This window comes from Perca flavescens, chromosome 19 (genome assembly GCF_004354835.1).
Source record: "Perca flavescens isolate YP-PL-M2 chromosome 19, PFLA_1.0, whole genome shotgun sequence".
Lineage (NCBI taxonomy): Eukaryota > Metazoa > Chordata > Actinopteri > Perciformes > Percidae > Perca > Perca flavescens.
The window spans coordinates 26,733,745-26,755,221 of record NC_041349.1 but is presented as its reverse complement, the minus strand read 5'-3'; the positions used below and the strand labels follow the sequence as shown (position 1 = coordinate 26,755,221).

At 42.9% G+C, this 21,477-nt stretch overlaps 1 protein-coding gene across 1 annotated transcript; it reads right to left on the bottom strand.

Annotated features, from left to right (window-relative positions):
• Nucleotides 1-905: 905 nt before the first annotated feature.
• Nucleotides 906-19,880, bottom strand: il13ra1 (interleukin 13 receptor, alpha 1). The gene is made up of 8 exons (XM_028564108.1): nt 19,576-19,880; nt 11,355-11,448; nt 5,850-6,058; nt 4,957-5,087; nt 2,848-2,971; nt 2,483-2,579; nt 2,323-2,398; nt 906-1,656 (listed from the first exon to the last, which is right to left on the bottom strand). Exons 1-8 carry the CDS (start codon nt 19,637-19,639, stop codon nt 1,564-1,566), a joined length of 888 nt encoding a protein of 295 aa, XP_028419909.1. The 5' UTR covers nt 19,640-19,880; the 3' UTR covers nt 906-1,563.
• Nucleotides 19,881-21,477: the final 1,597 nt, after the last annotated feature.

The window sequence follows — 21,477 nt, the reverse complement described above, 5'->3', positions numbered from 1 at the left end:
AGAGAAGTATAAAAGTACTGCTGATAAATATATGGTCACGTAGAGGAATGGATGCACTTGTTTGGTTCATTCAGTGTAAATGGTGGAATTATTGGGCAAACGTAAACGAGGGCAAAAATAACATGATTTACGATGTGAACTTTCGTTCCTACCAAAACATCAGTTCGGAGAAAATGGAGGAAAAGCTCATCGTCGCCGTTGCTGGGTTCCCTCTCATTTAGATTATATATGATGTGATTTTGTTTGCGTATAGGGACCAGTTTAAAAATAAAAAAATAAAAAAAACGAGGCATGGGATAAAATAGCTGGGAAAGTTGGCGTCTCCGGTGATTTGGGGAAGTGCGTGATGTTTTTATTATTGAAGTACGTACGTACGTACGTATGTCCTGCCACGTCAGCTGCAGCTCAAGTCGCCGTCCGGTGTGTACGTACAGTTAACCAAAGGCACACTAGCAGTAAGCGTGCAAGAGATTTTTTGGAAATGCTAAACTGTCCTCTCATCAGCATGCCAAATTACCATTTGCAGCAGCATAGCCTATTATCTAAGTTAGTTTGATTGACTGGTTCCCGAAACCTACATGCCATTGTGTTTTCAACAATGTCCTACTGTCTTCCAATCTGGTCTCTTACCACTAATTATTTTGAGATTCTAAATAGCTCTTTACCAGTACTTACTGCTCTTCTCCCGACACACAATATGAGACCAGTACGCTTCACTAGGTCAGTCTCACAGGCTCTCATTCCAGTTCCCCCCATACAAAAATAACTAAGGTCAGAAATCCTTTTTCTATATTTACACCAAAATCTCGAATGACATTCCCAATCACATTCAAACACTATCATCCATCACATATTTTAAAAAGTCATACAAACTGTTTCTTCTTGATAGTCGCAGACATTGATTGTTCATGTATTGTTCTAGTCCTGTTTGTACATATTTAATGTTTTATTTGTTTGTATCGGTCTAGTCCATGATATTGTTCTGTAAAAATGTGTGCCAAAATGGTGTTCAATGTTCTATGTTGCTGCAGAACAGGAACCTGCTGGAAACCAGTTTTTAAACGGAGTCAGGCCCATTTATATTGTAACTTAATTGTTGCTTTTAAATTTTCCTGTATAATAAATGAAATGAAATGAACTTTTGACCCATCTGCATGCCGCTAAAGACCTGCCCTACTCTGCCTCTGATTGGCTAGTACTCGTTGGCTTCTTCGCAAGAATTGAAAGCGGGCTCAATAGACCATGGCAGGCTTAATGGTGATATGGCACACTGATTAACAAGAACATTTTAACATGGTCCTTTATATTAAAAAAGGTATGAAAAATAAGTAAATTAAGCTTTTGGAATGAAGTTGGACTTTGAACTGCATCAGTTTGAGAACAACAATGAAGAGGGAAGCAGTAGCTACCGCTGTTTGTTTGTTGATGTGTCCCTTGACACACTTGGCTAATCATCTCCTGCATTCATCAGTTCAACAGTTAGCTCTCCCAATGCCTTTGTTTAGCCAGCACAATAATAAGGTGTGCGACTTTTTTAGCTGTTGCCACTGCAGAGACGTGACGTTAGTCCAATTTGTTGATTTGGGGCTCTTCCACCAGAGTGATTTTACAGTGGTCTTCTTCCTTTGCAGGGATGTACAGCTTGCAAACAGTGCTCTGAGGAAAAGAAGAAGTAAAGAGAAAGCCAAACACCAGTGTGGCATTTTATCATACTGTATGTTCCTATTTTATCATACTGTATGTTCCTATTGTGGGCAGTTTGGTTTAAGAAGTTGTGAGGATAACAACTGAGGCTGCATTCTATGGCGTTGTTATTCATCGCGTGCTCTTGTTATTTTGCCCAGCTCATTGGGGCTTTTCACACAGCACTTAGCAGGGGTTAGCCTTTTTTGGCTAAAAATTGCCAGTGTGAAACGGGGCTAATGGAATGTGTATGGAATGTGTGTGTGTGTATGTGTGTGAAAAGGGGTTTAGTTATCCCAGGGTCAACTCTTAGCCCTGGGCTAAGGATATGCAGTGCATTTGTTTACTGTCACTGCCTTTGTTTGCTTTAAGGAATAGTTACAGTAAATATTTGGGGCTTACTTGCCAGGATTTAGACAAGAATGTCTAATGTCCAATGTCTTGGAGGTTACTGCGCCTGACACATAACCACAATGTGTATTTTTTTTTACATATGATACTTAATTAAGTTTGGGAAAGACGCCAAATAAGCTTACTTCCCAAAATTGTCATATTATTCCTTTGATAACTTAAGGAGACGTGAACATCTGGAAGTAACCCCAGGCCTAATATAAAAAATAAAAAAAATAAAACATTCACCTTATTGTTGTTGTCATAAATATCGCTGATGAGGTCCCGAGGTTCTGGTACTTTGGGGAAAATATGTTCCTTATTCCTGGACAGAGAGAGTTAAATATCAGAGGCAAGCAAACAACTAAAACCAATAGGAGCCACGCAAAAATACAAAGACTTCACATACTTCCTGAAACACACAAAAACCAGGACTGCCAGTCCAGCGAACACCAACGGGACGACAATGGCAGCATACACCCAAGGACTGATTCCTACATCTGCATCTGCATGCACAAACGTCAGCAACATTATCATCGTCTCAGAGTGACCCAAACAGTTACAGTCCAAATCCCCTGTTTTTACAGACTATTTAAAAAGCAAGTGGTGGAGGACATATTAAGATCCTTCACTTTTGCTAAAAGTACCGATACAACATTGTAAAATGATTTGAGATCAGAGTCTTTGAGGAGACCTTTTCAAATCCTACATAGAGGGGCTTTAAACTGCTGGGCAGTACAAAATAAACAACAGATAGAGAGAGGATGAGCATACCAAAATACTTCACATCACTCCATGGGGTCTCTCCTCCATCACACGTTGCTTTAATTTTAATACTGTACAGACAGTGAGGGGCCAGGTCCAACACAGCAGTTTCTTTGTCTCGAACCTCTTTAGTCTGGGAGAAAATGAAAGCACAGCTGTTAACAGCGTCTAATCAATTAGTTGACTAATTGTTCCAGCACAATAATGAATCTGACAATATGACTTCCTGAGTAAACTATGGCCATAATAATAATAATAATAATAATAATAACAATAATATGAATCTTAGGGGCAACGGCATACCTTACTGTGAATTGAACCACTGCTGTTTGACAACATTTTGAAATGGAGTTTATATATTTGAAATGTGGAGGAGAGGGCATTCTTGGACCACATATCGGTTACATAGCCAAGCCTATTCAGTGCGGACATTGTTGGTTAATTTAGACACAGCATGTTGTAGTGTTGTAGACATGATTTGGGGATATGTGGTAAATGTGGAGAGGAGATGCGCGGCGGCAGAAACTGTGGGGAAGAAGCCGTGTGTGATCGGTCCAAAGAGAAAGAAAGAGATGGAAGTTGTAACAATCAGGTTCGAGAGAAGGTTGAGCCATGAGGAAGCAGCTAGGAAGGGAGGAATTCAAGAAGTAACGGAGGATGAATCAGGTAGGGAGCATGACGATGAACACTGTTTGTGTAACGGCAAAATGAAGTTCCTGTAAAAGGGGGAGTCCAGCTGTGATGATGAGGCAGGTAGGAAATCTGAGAAAATAGAAATGTGTTTTTTCTCTTTGTTTTGGGGTATAATGGGAATTACTGGAAGGGAAGTGTGGGGGCTGTTGATAGAACCTCAGAGCCTATGAGTGGTGGGGAAGAACGTTTTCTTTGCTTTCTTTTCTTTTTATTAAACTTGGATTAGATAAGGAGAACGGAGGCGTATTAACAACCCAGTAGGAGGCCCTACTCCAACATTTTGGCTGCAAACCGCCTCTAAAAAAAACAAAACCAAGACTTAGCTTTGAAATGTATTACTTCTGTAAACCAACAGCTATATGACTTTATGTATTTGGATTTATGTGGTTTTCCACGCTCTACCATTTCCAGGTAATTGAAGGTTTTTTCAGGGTAGAAATGAGGATAGAAAACCACCTACCAAGAACCTGGGTCTGTCTGAGGTTTCTTCCTAAAAGGAAGTTTTCCTCACCACCCGAGGTTTCTCCCTAAAAGGAGGTTTTCCTCACCACCCGAGGTTTCTCCCTAAAAGGAGGTTTTCCTCACCACCCGAGGTTTCTCCCTAAAAGGAGGTTTTCCTCACCACCCAAGGTTTCTCCCTAAAAGGAGGTTTTCCTCTCCACCCGAGGTATATATATATTATAGAGTGTGGTCTAGACCTACTCTATCTGTAAAGTGTCCTGAGATCACTCTTGTGAGTCTGATTGTTGATTGTTTATTGTATGTCTTGTTGATAGTTGTTTATTTTATGTCATGTTAAAATTGTTGATTGTTTATTGTCTATGTCTTTTCTAGTTATAGAAACTTATTTTTTTATTTTTTTATTGCATTTTGCACCGGGGGTCCGAGAGGACTGAAATTTCATTTGTGCCGTATGTCATGCATGTATAGCACATCTGACAATAAAGCTGACTTGACTTGACTAATGATTTGATGCTATAAATTGAATTGCATAACGTCTTTAGTTCTGCAGGTATTTGGTATACACCAAAGTCACAAATTCAGAAGCCCAAAACCAAAAACTTTAGATTGTTTTTGAAACTGCACCCCTTTAAAATGTACCCTTTCAATGAAGAGCATGCAGGCAACACAACTCATAATCCTGCCTGACAGCAATGTAAACAATGTAGAATTTCTTTTTCTTTTTCTTTTCGTTTTTAGGTCTTTGCAAATGTTTTTAGGGGAAGGGAAAATGCCTTCAACACATTTGTTACATATGAGGGATACACATTATACATTTTGACAAAGAAACAATGAGTGTAAACATAACTTTTGGTTGTGGTCACACAAAAACGAAAAAAAAATAAAAAAATAAAAAAAGACCCAGCTTGAATTTAAAGACATCAGAGATAAACATCTACAAGGTTGTCCTGGTGGGTCTCTTACCATTGCTACATTACACTCAGTGTAATTTATTACATATCTCCAGTCCATGTCAGGGATGTCAGGATGAGTCCAGCTGATAAGGAATTGATCCCCAGTTTTAGTGACTGTCCAATTAAGGGCAGGAGGCCTCACTGCATGGAGACAGACATTAAAGAGATATAGTGGCTACAATCCAGTTATACACAATCAGGGCTGAACGATTAATCGCTTTCAATCACGATTTGAAAGAATGCGATTAGCTGGTCGTGAAGACTAATCGTACGTGAATAGCTTGTTGAATGTTTGGTGTAACATTTGGATCAACATTTTTGATTCCACTTTTTAATCATTATATGTATGGTTATTTCATAAGATAAATGCTGGAAGAATGTGACCTATCACAGATTCAACGTTCCACGCTTAATAAAAGATGAACACTTATTGCTGGCAATCATTATCTATGTTCTCACCCCTGCATAAGAATAAAGAGTTTTTTAAAGAGATATTGAACTTTTTTTTTTAGAATCGTTATCGGCAATATCTGGCAGACAAATAGAAATTTAATTCCCCCCCCCCAAAAAAAATCGTTCAGCCCTTTTACACAATCATTAAATAGGTCTCTCTTGAAAAATCCCTTTCAGACCCACACACACATATTTGTCCTCTCCTAAAATGGCATGTGTTGTACGTTTTGGATTCATTATATCAGAATGTGCAGTGTACACACACACACACACACACACACACACACACACACACACACACACACACACACACACACACACACACACACACACACACACACACACATCTCCTATAACTCTGAAAGTGAATGGGGAAGTGTGAATTGTTTCAACAGACTGTTTCCTCCATAGGAGTCTTGCTACTTAATTAGTACTGGTTAGTCTACATACCATTCTTAGAAAAAAAGATTTTGTCAAAGGGTTTCATGGGAAGGCTGTTGTTGAGCGTTTCATTTATCAAGATAACGATGGACTGGCAGATGTTCGCCTCCAGATCACAACCAGTCCTCACCCCGTCAGTGTAACGGTACTCTAAGCACTGTTTTAGGTTGAGGGGGATCTTGTGCATGGCAGGTGCGGTGAAACACTCACTCCATAACCTTGGAAAGATAGAGGAAAAGGTCATTTACTTTCATGCTGCACAATACTCCTGAAATCCTAAAAGAAGTACATGAATGAATCTACCGGTATTCACTAATTCATTTACAAATATTTAATAAGCCCAATTCTTCACAGATTATGCTAATCAAACCAGTTTCATGTCGGTTTTTGGCCAAGGGGACAACGTCAAAAACCGACACGAAACTGTTGAATAAAGTTAATAGTATAGTAAAGGAATAGTTTGACATTTTGGTGGGATCAATAGCACTCTTGTGTAAAATATGCAGCAAGCGCCAAAACATAGTTAGTTTAGCTTAGCATAAAGACGGGAAAGGGCAAACAGCTAGCCTGGCTCTGTGTAGGTTTTTTTTTTTTTTTTTATCCGTACAAAAACCTAAGTATGAAAACCACGATTTGTGGTTTTACAGGAAGTTAGGTGGTGCAACCATTTCTTGGCCGGTTGCAGTGGCATCCTGGAGTCTCCGCTGGTTGCCTGGCAACCTAATGTGGACGACAAGTCTCTAGAGGGTCACTGCAGCTAGCCAAGAAATGGTTACGCTACATAAGGTTCAACTATTGTGTCCATTGTCTGTTGATCATTTTCTCGATTAATCATTAAGTTGTTTGGTCTGTAAAATGTCAGAAAGTGGTGAAAAATATCCGAAAAAGCCCAAGACGACGTCCTCAAATGTCTTGTTTTGTCCACAACTCAAAAGATATTCAGTTTACTGTCACAGGCGAGAGAAGAAACCAGAAAATATTCACATTTAAAAAGCTGGAATCAGAGAAATTTTAACTTCTTTCTTTTTTTTTTTTTAAATGGCTCAAACTGATTAAACGGATTTCAAAATCAGTTGGCGATTCATTTAATACAACTAATCGATTAATCAATTAATCTTTTCAGCTCTAGGTTGAACTATTTTATGCATTTACAGAGTTTTCAAAACTTTATGGAGACATCTGGAGCTGGTTTGTTGCAATGTTGCAATGTGCAATCGTAAATTTACTCAGATGGTATGCATTCATTTAACCATGTGGATTTAGAAATAGGCTGATTCCAGAGAAGTCCCCAAACACATGATAGTGATTTGCTATCCCACTGCATGCTGTCTGCCTCACCCAGAACTGTATAAGCGCTGGCGTCAGTAGCGGAGTGGCAATCGGGAGAGTCGGGACTTTTCCCGGTGGGCTCGGTAGTGTTTTGAGGCCGCGAGGGCCGGTCTGATAATAGTTACACATTACAAGTTCTTAGCTACACCATCTGGCGGCCTGGTGTGCCCGGCTGCTGACCGCTGGTCGAACTGTGCAGCCTCTGCTCAACCCATACGGAGGAGCCGCAGCAGCCTCTTATTTCAATACAAACACAGGCTGATCACAAAGCAATAACGAAGTGCAGGTCACAACCATGTCTAGGATTTTCAGAAATATAGGGGGGATCAGTGAGCTCAGATGGGCCGATCTGGAATCTTCTCCTTATGAGGTCATAAGGAGAAGATTTGCCCGCCCAGAGAATTTAGCCCACCCATGAGAGAGAGACATCATGGCTTTCAAATGAGCAAAGTGGCAGTTGGTCAAGGCCACACCCCCACCCTCCACCTTGCCACCCCTCTCTCCTCCTCAATAGCTACAGACAATAGCTACACATACTAAGGAAAGCTCATTAGCCACTTTCCGACCAAGTAGTTCCAGGAACGTAGTTAAAGGAAAAGTCCACTTCTAAGCAGATCTACTAACTACTCTCCTCCAAAAGCGTTTTTTTTCCATTTGCATTTGCACTGGCCAGGTGGCCATAGGGACTGGGATGGAGGGGTAGGGGAGTGATGCAAGCATGGCAACGGTCTTTATAGCGTTAAAATCAGAAAACAAATACACCAAAAAAAGTATGAACTAAATACCAAATCTAATGTATATAGTATATTTGTCATAATTTAAACAAGTCTCCCAAAGAGAAACGGGTATCTCTCTCGCCCCCGCCTCTGCCTGCTGCGCTGTGGACGTGTGGACGTGTGGACGTGTGTGTGTGTGTGTGTGTGTGTGTGTGTGTGTGTGTGTGTGTCCACGCTTGTGGAGTTTAACTCCAAAAAGACAGTTAACCACAGGTTCCCGTTAATCTTATGATGGACATATGTTGTGATATTTAAACAAACAAACCGTCAACAGCGAAATAAAAGCCTCTTACAGTTGAAACCAGATATTTACATATACTTAAAAAAAAAACACAAAAACATTTATTTCTTTACTGTCATACATTAAATCAGAGTAAACTTTTTCTGTTTTAGATCAATACATATTAACATATTTTTTGCATTCGTTAAATGTCAGAATCAAGCGAGGGAGAATTTTTATGTATTTTTTTGTATCACTTTCATCAAAGTCAGAAGTATACATACACTTCCTTAGTATTTGGTAGAATTGCCCCTGAAACTGTTTCACTTGGGCCAAACGTTTTGGGTATCCTTCCACAAGCTTTCTACAATAGTTTGCAGGAATTTTTGCCCACTCCTCTTGACAGAACTGTGGATGCATATAAAGGCACACCTCAAACACAGAGTGTGCCTCTTTCTTTGACATCATGGGAAAATCAAGAAAAATCAACCAAGACATCAGAAAAAGAATTGTGGACCTCCACAAGTGTGGCTCATCCTTAGGTGCAATTTCCAGATGCCTGAAGATCCCACGTTCATCTGTTCAGACAATAATACGCAAGTATAAAAAACATGGGAATGTACAACCATCATACCGCTCAGGAAGGAGACGGATTCTGAGTCCCAGAGAGGAATGTTTTTTGGTGCGAAATGTGCGAATCAATCCCAGGACAACAGCCAAAGACCTTGTGAAGATGCTAGCTGAAACTGGTAAGTGTCATTATCCACAGTAAAAGAGTCCTGTACCACCATGAGCTAAAAGGTTACTCTGGGAGAAGAAAGCCATTAACTCAAAACCACCATAAAAAAGCCAGACCACAGTTTGCAACTGCACATGGGGACACAAATCTTAATTTCTGGAGACATGTCCTGTGGTCTGACAAAACAAATATTTAACTGTTTGGCCATAATGATAAACAGTGTATTTGGAGGAAAAAGGGCGAAGCTTTGAAGCCTCAGAACACCATCCCAACTGTGAAGTATGGGGGTGGTAGTATAATGTTGTGGGGCTGCTTTGCTGCATAAGGGACTGGTGCACTTCCCAAAATAGATGGCATCATGAGAAAAGAAAATTTTGTGGATATATTGAAGCAACATCTGAAGACAGCAGCCAGGAAGTTAAAGCTTGGGCGCAAATGGGTCTTCCAAATGGACAATGACCCCAAGCATACCTCCAAATTAGTTACAAAGTGGCTTAAGGACAACAAAGTCAAGGTATTGGAGTGGCCATCACAAAGCCCTGATCTCAATCCCATAGAACATTTGTGGGCGGCACTGAAAAGGCGAATGCGACCAAGAAGGCCTACAAACCTGACCCAGTTACACCAGTTCTGTCAAGAGGAGTGGTCCAAAATCCCAGCAAACTATTGTAGAAAGCTTGTGGAAGGATACCCAAAACGTTTTGCCCAAGTGAAACAGTTTCGGGGCAATTCTACCAAATACTAGGGAAGTGTATGTATACTTCTGACTTTGATGAAAGTGATAAAAAAAATACATAAAAATTCTCCCTCGCTCGATTCTGACAATTAACAAATGCAAAAAATATGTTAATATGTATTGATCTAAAACAGAAAAAGTTTACTCTGATTTAATGTATGACAGTAAAGAAATACATGTTTTTGTGTTTTTTTTTTAAGTGTATGTAAATATCTGGTTTCAACTGTATTTACGAGAGCGGTCTGAGAGACCTCCAGCTTACAGCGGGGTCTCTGAGCAGGACTGGCCGAGCAACGAGCTAGCGGCCGGGGCAGGCGCCTGCTGGCTGTCTCCTCACTTCGTGGAGCGAAAACTTTGAAGCAAATTGTCAATTCAGCATAACTTTTTGCAAGACTGCCTATTTTCAAAATCTAAACGCCTAAAACGTTGTCAGAAGTGAATTTAGTGATGAATAAGATGGCGAAAACTGTTAAAATTGTCCCGTTGTTGGTCTGTCTGTACCGGAAACCCGACTCTCCTTGACCTAGGTTCCTATGCTGAAAGGGGAACAGCGATAAGACCCTTCCCTGAAGTAGGAGCTGAAAGAGTTACAGAAACTGTGGCCAGAGGAACTTAAAAATCCCCAAATTGGTCCAGTCGGAACACAAGGGAAAAAAGGGTTCTAGTAATTTTATGTTCTAGGAACTGCAAAAATCCCTCCGGTCAGAAAGCGGCTATTGTGGGACTGGCTCTAGTGGCTGTAATTCTGCACCAAGGCTGAATTTCGGGAAAGAGACTTCAAATACAGTATTAGGGGACCACTAAGGTCTATATAAAAGAGACTTCAGATACAGTATTAGGGGACCACTAAGGTCTATATAAAAGAGACTTCAGATACAGTATTAGGGGACCACTAAGGTCTATATAAAAGAGACTTCAGATACAGTATTAGGGGACCACTAAGGTCTATATAAAAGAGACTTCAGATACAGTATTAGGGGACCACTAAGGTCTATATAAAAGAGACTTCAGATACAGTATTAGGGGACCAGTAAGGCCTATATAAAAGAGACTTCAGATACAGTATTAGGGGACCACTAAGGTCTATATAAAAAAGACTTCAGATACAGTATTAGGGGACCACTAAGGTCTATATAAAAGAGACTTCAGATACAGTATTAGGGGACCACTAAGGTCTATATAAAAGAGACTTCAGATACAGTATTAGGGGACCACTAAGGTCTATATAAAAGAGACTTCAGATACAGTATTAGGGGACCACTAAGGTCTATATAAAAGAGACTTCAGATACAGTATTAGGGGACCACTAAGGTCTATATAAAAGCATCCAAAGAGCACCATGTCATGGGACCGTTTAACACAGTGTGCGAGATGATGGAAAGCCAAAAAAGAAAAAAGGGAAAGGTGGCGCTGAGATGGTCAGACTCAAAAGGAAAAAAAGGGATCGTGTTGCTGTGCTCTGTGTTGTTCATTCATTCACCGGACCCGCAATTTAGCATCACTGTAACCCTACATTCACTTGGGACGAGTCTGACTCGTATGTGATGAAACCAAAATGAACCGTTGTATATCAGGAAATATTGCAATCGGATACACTGTGTAATAATGAGTTTCAGTTTACTAAAATCACTCTGAGGCAACTTTGGATCTGCAGCATTGCTCCCCAATGTCCTTTTGTTAAAAAACAACAACAACAACAACAAAAACCACATACTGATAGTAAAACTTTAGATCTGGACTGCCCGGGACCCAGGAGCAGTGAGCTCGATTAGCGGAATGGATGTAGCACTGCAAATCCTTCACCAGCTCTGAGAGGAAAGAGGACACATACACTCATCTTAATAAACAGATACGCTGATGTAAATAGATGGATCAAAACTTCACATTTGTGTGTCCACTCAAAAGCATTCAAACTTTGAGAACAAAATCACTGTTTTAACAAAAACAATGTGGAAAGTTTCTTTTTTCAAACATTAAAATATGTCTGAAAAAGGTACATTCAAATGAATCTAACATTTTAATAGCAAAAGATAAATTGGCCTATTTGTGATTTTTTTTAAAAACAACACTTAATATACACATTGAATGCAAGCTTATAGATAAGGTAGCCACTATGGTGGCCATACAGTTAAGCTTAAGGATTCACTGCCTATTCATTTTCATCCCATTTTCATTCGGCCCAGTTTAATGCAACTTATATTGTATACAGTACATGTAGCAGGGGGTCCCTACTCTGTCTCTCTTTTAGCTAAAGGGTCCTTGGTTTAAAAACATTGAAGACCCCTGTCATAGATGACACTGAGAGCCCCCAGGGGAATGTTCGGACCATATGGGTATTTTTCTGTTTCAGAAGTGAGAGCACTACAATTGAATAAAGCTCATTTGGGTATAAAAAAAAACAAAACAAAAGACAGTCTCCCGATCATTGTCTATGGAGCAGCTCCAGACTACTCAAAGGGCCCATATTATGCTCATTTTCAGGTTCATAATTGTGATTTGAGATTGTGTCAGAATAGGTTTTACATAGTTTCATTTTCAAAAAAACACCAGATTTTTGTTGTACTGCACATTGCTGCAGCTCCTCTTTTCACCCTGTGTGTTGAGCTCTCTGTTTTAGCTACAGAGTGAGACCTCGCAACTTCTGTAACATCTTTGTTGTCAGTCGCACATGTGCAGTACCTAGGTAAGGACTACATGAGCTAGCTAGCTTTTTCTCTAACTTCAGTCAGTACAAGGCAGGATTAGCCGGGAGACTTCTTCTAAACGAGGGCGCACTTCGCACTTTGTGTGGAATACCTGCAGAACAGGGACATGGAAGTAGTTCTATACAATTTATTTTGTACATTAGGGTGAATTTGTGTGTGTTGTAGCAGTGTTTTCCATCCATCCATCTTCGTCCGCTTATCCGGTGTCGGGTCGCGGGGGGAGCAGCTCCAGCAGGGGACCCCAAACTTCCCTTTCCCGAGCAACATTAACCAGCTCCGACTGGGGGATCCCGAGGCGTTCCCAGGCCAGGTTGGAGATATAATCCCTCCACCTAGTCCTGGGTCTTCCCCGAGGCCTCCTCCCAGCTGGACGTGCCTGGAACACCTCCCTAGGGAGGCGCCCAGGGGGCATCCTTACCAGATGCCCGAACCACCTCAACTGGCTCCTTTCGACGCGAAGGAGCAGCGGCTCTACTCCGAGCTCCTCACGGATGACTGAGCTTCTCACCCTATCTCTAAGGGAGACGCCAGCCACCCTCCTGAGGAAACCCATTTCGGCCGCTTGTACCCTGGATCTCGTTCTTTCGGTCATGACCCAGCCTTCATGACCATAGGTGAGGGTAGGAACGAAAACTGACCGGTAGATCGAGAGCTTTGCCTTCTGGCTCAGCTCTCTTTTTCGTCCTGGCACGGTGCGATAGATTGAATGCAATACCGCACCCGCTGCGCCGATTCTCCGACCAATCTCCCGCCCATTGTCCCCTCACTCGCGAACAAAACCCCAAGGTACTTGAACTCCTTCACTTGGGGTAAGGACTCATTCCCTACCTGGAGAAGGCATTCCATCGGTTTCCTGCTGAGAACCATGGCCTCCGATTTAGAGGTGCTGATCCTCATCCCAACCGCTTCACACTCGGTTGCGAACCGATCCAGTGAGTGCTGAAGGTCGCAGGCCGATGATGCCATCAGGACCACATCATCTGCAAAGAGCAGCGATGAGATCCCCAGCCCACCAAACTGCAACCCCCCCCCCCCCCGACTACGCCTCGATATCCTGTCCATAAATATTACAAACAGGATTGGTGACAAAGCGCAGCCCTGGCGGAGGCCAACCCTCACCTGAAACGAGTCCGACTTACTACCGAGAACCCGGACACAGCTCTCACTTTGGTCATACAGAGATTGGATGGCCCTGAGTAGAGACCCCCTCACCCCATACTCCCGCAGCACCTCCCACAGTATCTCCCGGGGGACCCGGTCATACGCCTTCTCCAAATCCACAAAACACATGTAGACCGGTTGGGCATACTCCCAGGCTCCCTCCAGGATCCTTGCGAGAGTGAAGAGCTGGTCCGTTGTTCCACGACCAGGACGGAATCCGCATTGTTCCTCCTCAACCCGAGGTTCGACTATCGGCCGAACCCTCCTTTCCAGCACCTTGGAGTAGACTTTACCAGGGAGGCTGAGAAGTGTGATACCCCTATAATTGGCACACACCCTCTGGTCCCCTTTTTAAAAAGAGGAACCACCACCCCAGTCTGCCACTCCTTTGGCACCGTCCCCAGACTTCCACGCAATGTTGAAGAGGCGTGTCAACCAGGACAGCCCCTCCACACCCAGAGCCTTGAGCATTTCTGGACGGATCTCATCAATCCCCGGGGCTTTGCCACTGTGTAGTTGTTTGACTACATCAGTGACTTCCGCCTGGGAAATCGACGACAATCCCCCGTTATCCTCCAGCTCTGCCTCTAACATAGAGGGCGTATTAGTCGGATTCAGGAGTTCCTCAAAGTGCTCCTTCCACCGCCCTATTACCTCCTCAGTGGAGGTCAACAGTGTCCCATCCTTACTGTACACAGCTTGGATGGTTCCCCGCCCCCCTCCTGAGGTGGCGAACAGTTTTCCAGAAACACTTTGGTGCCGACCGAAAGTCCTTCTCCATGTCTTCTCCAAACTTCTCCCACACCCGCTGCTTTGCCTCTTTCACGGCAGAGGCTGCAGCCCTTCGGGCCCTTCGGTACCCTGCAACCGCCTCCGGAGTCCTCCGAGATAACATATCCCGGAAGGACTCCTTCTTCAGTCGGACGGCTTCCCTGACCACTGGTGTCCACCACGGTGTTCGTGGGTTACCGCCCCTGAGGCACCTAAGATCCTAAGACCACAGCTCCTCGCCGCAGCTTCAGCAATGGAAACTTTGAACATTGTCCACTGGGTTCAATGCCCCAGCCTCCACAGGGATGCACGAAAAAGCTCCGCCGGAGGTGTGAGTTGAAAGTCTGTCGGACAGGGGCCTCCTCCAGACGTTCCCAATTTACCCGCACTACACGCTTGGGCTTACCAGGTCTGTCCAGAGTCTTCCCCACCCCTGACCCAACTCACCACCAGATGGTGATCGGTTGACAGCTCTGCCCCTCTCTTCACCCGAGTGTCCAAAACATACGGCCTCAGATCAGATGAAACGATTATGAAATCGATCATTGACCTTCGGCCTAGGGTGCTCTGGTACCAGGTACACTTATGAGCATCCCTATGTTCGAACATGGTGTTCAAGTATAGACAATCCATGACTAGCACAGAAGTCCAACAACAAACAACCACTCTGGTTTAGATCAGGGAGGCCGTTCCTCCCAATCACGCCTCCAGGTGTCTCCATCATTGCCCACGTGTGCGTTGAAGTCCCCCAGCAGAACAATGGAGTCCCCCACTGGAGCCCCATGCAGGACTCCAGTCAAGGTCTCCAAGAAGGCCGAATACTCCGAACTCCTGTTTGGTGCATATGCACAAACAACAGTCAGAGTTTTCCCCCCACAACCCGCAGGCGTGGGGAGGCGACCCTCTCGTCCACCGGGTAAACTCCAACACAGCGGCGCTCAGCCGGGGCTTGTGAGTATCCCCACACCCGCCCGGCGCCTCACACCCTGGGCAACTCCGGAGAAGAAAAGAGTCCAACCCCTATCCAGGAGTATGGTTCCAGAACCGAGACTGTGCGTGAGGTAAGCCCCACCAGATCTAACCGGTAGCGCCCCACCTCCCGCACCAGTTCCGCTCCTTCCCCCACAGAGAGGTGACGCCCACGTCCCCAGAGCCAGCGTCTGCCGCCCGGGTCTGGTCCGCCGAGGCCCCTGACCTTCACTGCCACCCATGTGGCATCGCACCCGACCCCAACGGTTCCTCCCACAGGTGGTGGGCCCATGGGCTGGAGAGATGGGAGCCACGTAGCTTGTTCGGGCTGTGCCCGGCCGGGCTCCGTGGCAAACCCGCCACCAGGCGCCGCCGACGAGCCCGCCGCCTGGGCCTGGCTCCAGACGGGGGCCCGGGCTTCCTCCGGGCAGGGTCACCCATCTCTACCTTGCTTCTTCATTGGGGTTTTTGAACCATTCTTTGTCTGGCCCCTCACCTGAGACCACTTTGCCTTGGGAGACCCTACCAGGAGCACAAAGCTCCAGACAACACAGCCCTCAGGTTCACAGAGACACACAAACCTCTCCACCACTAATGGCAGTGTTTTGCCATTGAAAACGAGCTAACTTGCTAGCGCTAGCATGCTAACAGTTAGCCCCCTGGGCCCCTCGTCTCAGCCAAGGGGGTAAGCTTCGTTTCAGAACTCGAGCCATCTATGGCGCCATTTTGTTGCTACAAAACCATCACCTCCTGTTAGCATTCCGCTGACCGCCATTTTTTTTTTACGTCACTTGACTGCAAATAACTTTACATCTGAAGCATTTAAAGACTCTATTTGTCAGTTGTTTAGTTCTAAAGAAACACGACAATGTATAAAAGGCTCCATTACCTTGTACCTCACGGTATGGCTCCGTAGCAGACGTTTTTGTAAAAATAGGCTAACGATTGGGTCACATAGTAGAGGAATTACCGTATAGTACAGGATAAGCTTGCAGGCAGTTTCGACTTACATGAGCTGTTTAGGTTTAATTACTAATGTTAACTAGCATTTTAGTTAGCAATAATTAGCCTGTGCCCATGTTATCTCCTTACATATACCTACACTCTCCGTCTCTGTAAGATTGGGAATGATTGAGATTTCTCTTAGCGCAGCCACCAGACAACTTTCAGACACGTTGCTCACGTCACATTTACGTTGTCTCTCTCAGTTGGAGGCTGCGCAGTAAAGCAAGAGATCACCGGAAAAGTGCTTCTAATAGCCTTCACTGGTCTCCGTCCAGAGCAACGGGGTCTATATTTGGTCCATTATATACTGTCTATGGTCTCAGCTAGTGACGTAAAAAGCCGTGCAGATTTTTGACCAGCTCACCCGGAGACTGAAGGCAGAAACCGTATCTCACTCAAAACAGCATGGATGGGGTTTTTTTTTCAAAGTTTGTATGCGTGTGGAAGCACTAGAGACACAAAATAACACCCCAAATCCTAGAAAAAGTGATTTCTTTTCATAATATGGGCACTTTAATGACATCACAAGTGCACTCGGCTGATGATCACGGCCCTGATTCACTACAACATTGAGGGGTGACAGAACTTTAGTGCAACCGTTCCACATACAGATAACATTCTCCATGTATTAGTTAACAATAATAAGCCAAAAACGTGATTTGTTTGGACTACTTTATCATTTCTATGGCACCACCAACGCAAATAGTTCCAAAACTGTACTGGGACTGTTGCCAAGCAACACATACTGTAAGTTGTTTCCTTTGTAAACCTACTGCTCCATGTTACTGCAGCTTCTCTCCTTCCCTTCATCCTCTTCTTCATCCCAGAATGCTGTGTGGACTAGCCAGACCCTCCTCCACACCGCTGTGGAGAAGGGTCCACTAAAGTCCATATAAAAGAGACTTCAGATACAGTATTAGGGGACCACTAAGGTCTATATAAAAGAGACTTCAGATACAGTATTAGGGGACCACTAAGGTCTATATAAAAGAGACTTCAGATACAGTATTAGGGGACCACTAAGGCCTATATAAAAGAGACTTCAGATACAGTATTAGGGGACCACTAAGGTCTATATAAAAGAGACTTCAGATACAGTATTAGGGGACCACTAAGGTCTATATAAAAGAGACTTCAGATACAGTATTAGGGGACCACTAAGGCCTATATAAAAGAGACTTCAGATACAGTATTAGGGGACCACTAAGGTCTATATAAAAGAGACTTCAGATACATTATTAGTAGGGGTGGGAATCACCAGAGGCCTCACGATGCGATATCATCACGATACCTATGTCACGATACGATATTATTGCGATTTTAAACATATTGCAATATTCTGCGATATATTGCAATGTATTACCTTTTTTCCAACTTCAACTTTTTCCCAATTTCAAATGATGTCCCCAAAGGAAAATTCTGTCAACATCTGTTTTATCTAAAAAGATAAATTTCTCTGCAAAATGGGATGGTCAAGCATACAGTGACCAACACATCATAAAAGATCAATACTTGGCATCTGTGTATCGATTAGGGTTGGGTACCGAAACTCGGTATAGGGAACCGGTGCCGACGTAAACGGTAGTAACAAGACCGAATAAGAACGAAAGTTTCGGTACCTCATTTCGGTGCCTGACTTTACACTACACCTGACAGCATGTAACTTTCGCCTATCTTTAGCTAGCAGCTGGATTAATCACGGTTAAAACGCTGACAGCTAACGTTAAACAGTGTAAAGTGTGACTGTATTTCACTGTGGAGGACTTCAACAGCGGGATGTAACAGTCTGCTCTGCAGCGCAGCAGCTGCCGTTGTCGCAATTCATAGATATACAGTATGTTTATATGGTCGGGATTAAACAACACAGACGGTGCGTTCACTTGCAGCTGCCGTTGTCGGAATTAAACAACACAGACGGTGCGTTCACTTGCAGCTGCCATTGTCAGAATTAAACAACACAGATTCACTTAAAACTGGTAGCCTCGTGGTGCATTGACAGTAATTGTAAAATACCCTTTTCCCATCTGGGGTTCAACAGCAATTTACTGGTGAAATAAGTTATTGTTATAGTTATTACGTTATTATTAAATCTTTAATTTTGACCATGGCCTTAGCAATAAACAAGTCACTGACTGTTGTTTACTACCCTTATTTATTTTTATTTTTTTTAACTTTATTGAAAAGTACCGGTTCAGGCACCGTTTAGGCACCGGCACCGTTTTAAAAGTATCGATTTAGCACCGGAATCGAAAGAAAAAAAAAACGATACCCAACCCTAGTATCGATACAGTATTGCCACGAAAAATATCACGATACTATGCTGTATTGATTTTTTCCCCCACCCCTAATTATTAGGGGACCACTAAGGTCTATATAAAAGAAACTTCAGATACAGTACATATCAGATACATATCTTCCAAGTAATTGTGAATTATTGCTTAGTATTCATCACCCTTCAAGCCATGTTCGGAGTGTTGCCGTTCCATAGTTTGTCCACCGGAGGGCGCTCTACAACGTCCCTGTTGGCAACACTCCTGTTTAACCCTTTAAGTTTCATATCTTAAGTTTGTATTTTGTATTTTATACATTTTATTTATCAGAACTTTAATATATTTTGATGTTCCTCTGTTCTGTTGTGACAATAATACAAACAAGTTAATTTTGAAACTGCATTATCATATTATTTTAGTGAGGACTCATAAATAACTACAAATAACTAATGTTAGGGAAATCTGTTTATGTTTTGTTAACGTTTCGGATTTTTAAATCACCAAATATGTGTATCATATCGGTAGGACTTTAAGTAAAACTGCTTGATTTTGAGTCTGTATGTAGTAAAAGTTGTCATAATTTAAATGCATCAGTCAAAGTCAGGAATTATGGACCAGTGTGTTTTTACAGCACCTTATGTTTAAGAAACAAAGGCTTATTATTTTTTTACAAACATGGGACTTTTATTTTGGAAATTCTCTGAATTGATTCCTTGACTTTGAGTCTGAGTAGTCAGAGTTAATAATAATAACTTAATAATATCAGTCAACGTCAGGATCTATTTTTTTTTTTCCCCAGCAGTCAAAGAATATAGCAATTTTTGTAAGGGACACAGGTAACATGTGTGACACCATGAACACGTTGACGTTTTATATTCTGACGTGGTCACAGTGAATACCATATATGTGACGCCACAGCCAGCTCCCGGGAAACACCGTTACGTAGGCTATGGGGAAAAAAAACTGGAAAATGCGTCCAGGGAGCCTATGTTGATAACACAAACGAAGTAAAATGTAACACGAACATTGTTATGTATAGCCTGTAATTTCTTACCTTGTTGGGATCTAACCATTATTAGGAGGAAGCTTAACACCAACAAGTCCAGACTTTGAAACATCCTGCGTATCCTGTTTGAGTCTTATCCCTAAGTTTCTTATCTCCACATCGTTCGTGTGTGAGGAGTAAAACGCTCGGATAATTCCCGCTCCTGACGACGGCCGTGTGGCGTCAGCCTGTCGCCACGGTGTGTACAAAGGAGGACAGTAAATGTCCGACTTTTAATCTGCTTTCGCTTCCTGCCTCTTCGAAGGAAAGCATGAAAACTGTTGGGAGGTTGGAAAATGGGCGGGTTGTCTCATTTTCTGCCAAACCGTAGACTTGGGGCGCGTGCCCGCGGGCACGGACGCACAGAAACCACAAGCTTAGCCTACTGATTGCAACATTCTTTTACTATAAATGTCAACACGCTGCACAATATGGTTAACAGTTTTAACATGTGGTCGAAACACACTCCTATCCTACATTTTAGATATAGGATATATCCATATTCTCCTAGTCAAAATCATATCTTCACCAGTCCGAATGGTAATTAAAGCCATCCATAATAACATTCTCATTGGTGTAAATTGTTTTCAAGACAGCCCATCTACAACTTTGGTTGCCCTAGTCTAAACTAAATTTAAATCCTTAAAAAGTACGAGTGGCCCTTTTAACATTTAATGATAGATGGATATGTATTGCAGATTCAATTCTTCCCAGTCAAAAATACAATTTCAGATATTCATAGCTCTAAAACTGATCCATAAAGTATTTTGATATAAGTGTGATGCATTAACATTATATAAAGCCATTAGCTAAAACCCTTAGGCTACATTTGTAAAGGGTGCCTTGTACCAATCTTTTGGGAGGACTTGCGTTGATATTTTGGCAGGTTACTTTAGTAGAAACGTTAAACTGAAAATAAAAGCCACCGCCGATATCTGCATTATATAGCCCTACAAAAGAAGGCTAAAAGACTAAAATGATCCTGGGAATGGCACTGGTGGAACTAACTCAGTCCATTTACTCTGTAATTACCATGCTACATATCAGAGGAAAATATTGTACTTTCTTTTTTTTGGCCTTGGTATTTTTACCGTAAGAAAAATATTGGAGCACTTCTTCCACATCTGCGGATTTGACCCAGTGACACACAAGCACAGCAAGCAACATATACACATACACATCCACTTTCTCTCTTTCTTTATTCTCTGTTGAAGCAGTGATAATCGTCAACAATCAGCCAGCTAATAGTGTCAGTAAATGTAACATAGCAACAAGAGGCAAAAAAAAGAAGGAAGCTTCCCTCTGGTTAAAGGAAGCACAAGAGAGTGACTAATGGTGATGTGGCATTTTTGGTTTGGGTGCGTCTGAGCAAGCAGAAGTCTACACAATTCTCTGGCATGGCTCACTTTTCAAAGAATTCGGTTGTTGTGGTTGTCAGATTTAGGGGATTACTATCTGCACGTTATGCTGCGGTCATGACGGCAGTCATACCGGCACAACACAGAAACCCCTCTTATTTCTTTAATCACTGCCCATTTGTATTCTCCATGTCTTCACATAGACTTGTACAGCAGGGACACCAACGCTCCTCTCACCAGTAATACATATTTAAGACAAAGGTCCCAGTAATAACAGCTTCCAGCTGGCCCACTTGCAGTCTTTATCCAACCAAACACGCGGCCTTGTGGTCGGGTTGGCTCGGTTGGTGGAGCGGGCGCACATGTGTAGGGGTTTGGTCCTCGGCGCGGCGGCCGCGGGTTCGGCTCCGAGCTGCGGCTCTTTGCTGCATGTCATTCCCCCTCTCTCTCCCCCCTTTCATGTCTTCGCCTGTCCTGTGGAAATAAAAGGCCTAAAATGCCCCAAAAAAATAACCTTAAAAAACAAAACACACCCACTTGTCCTTGTCCTCGT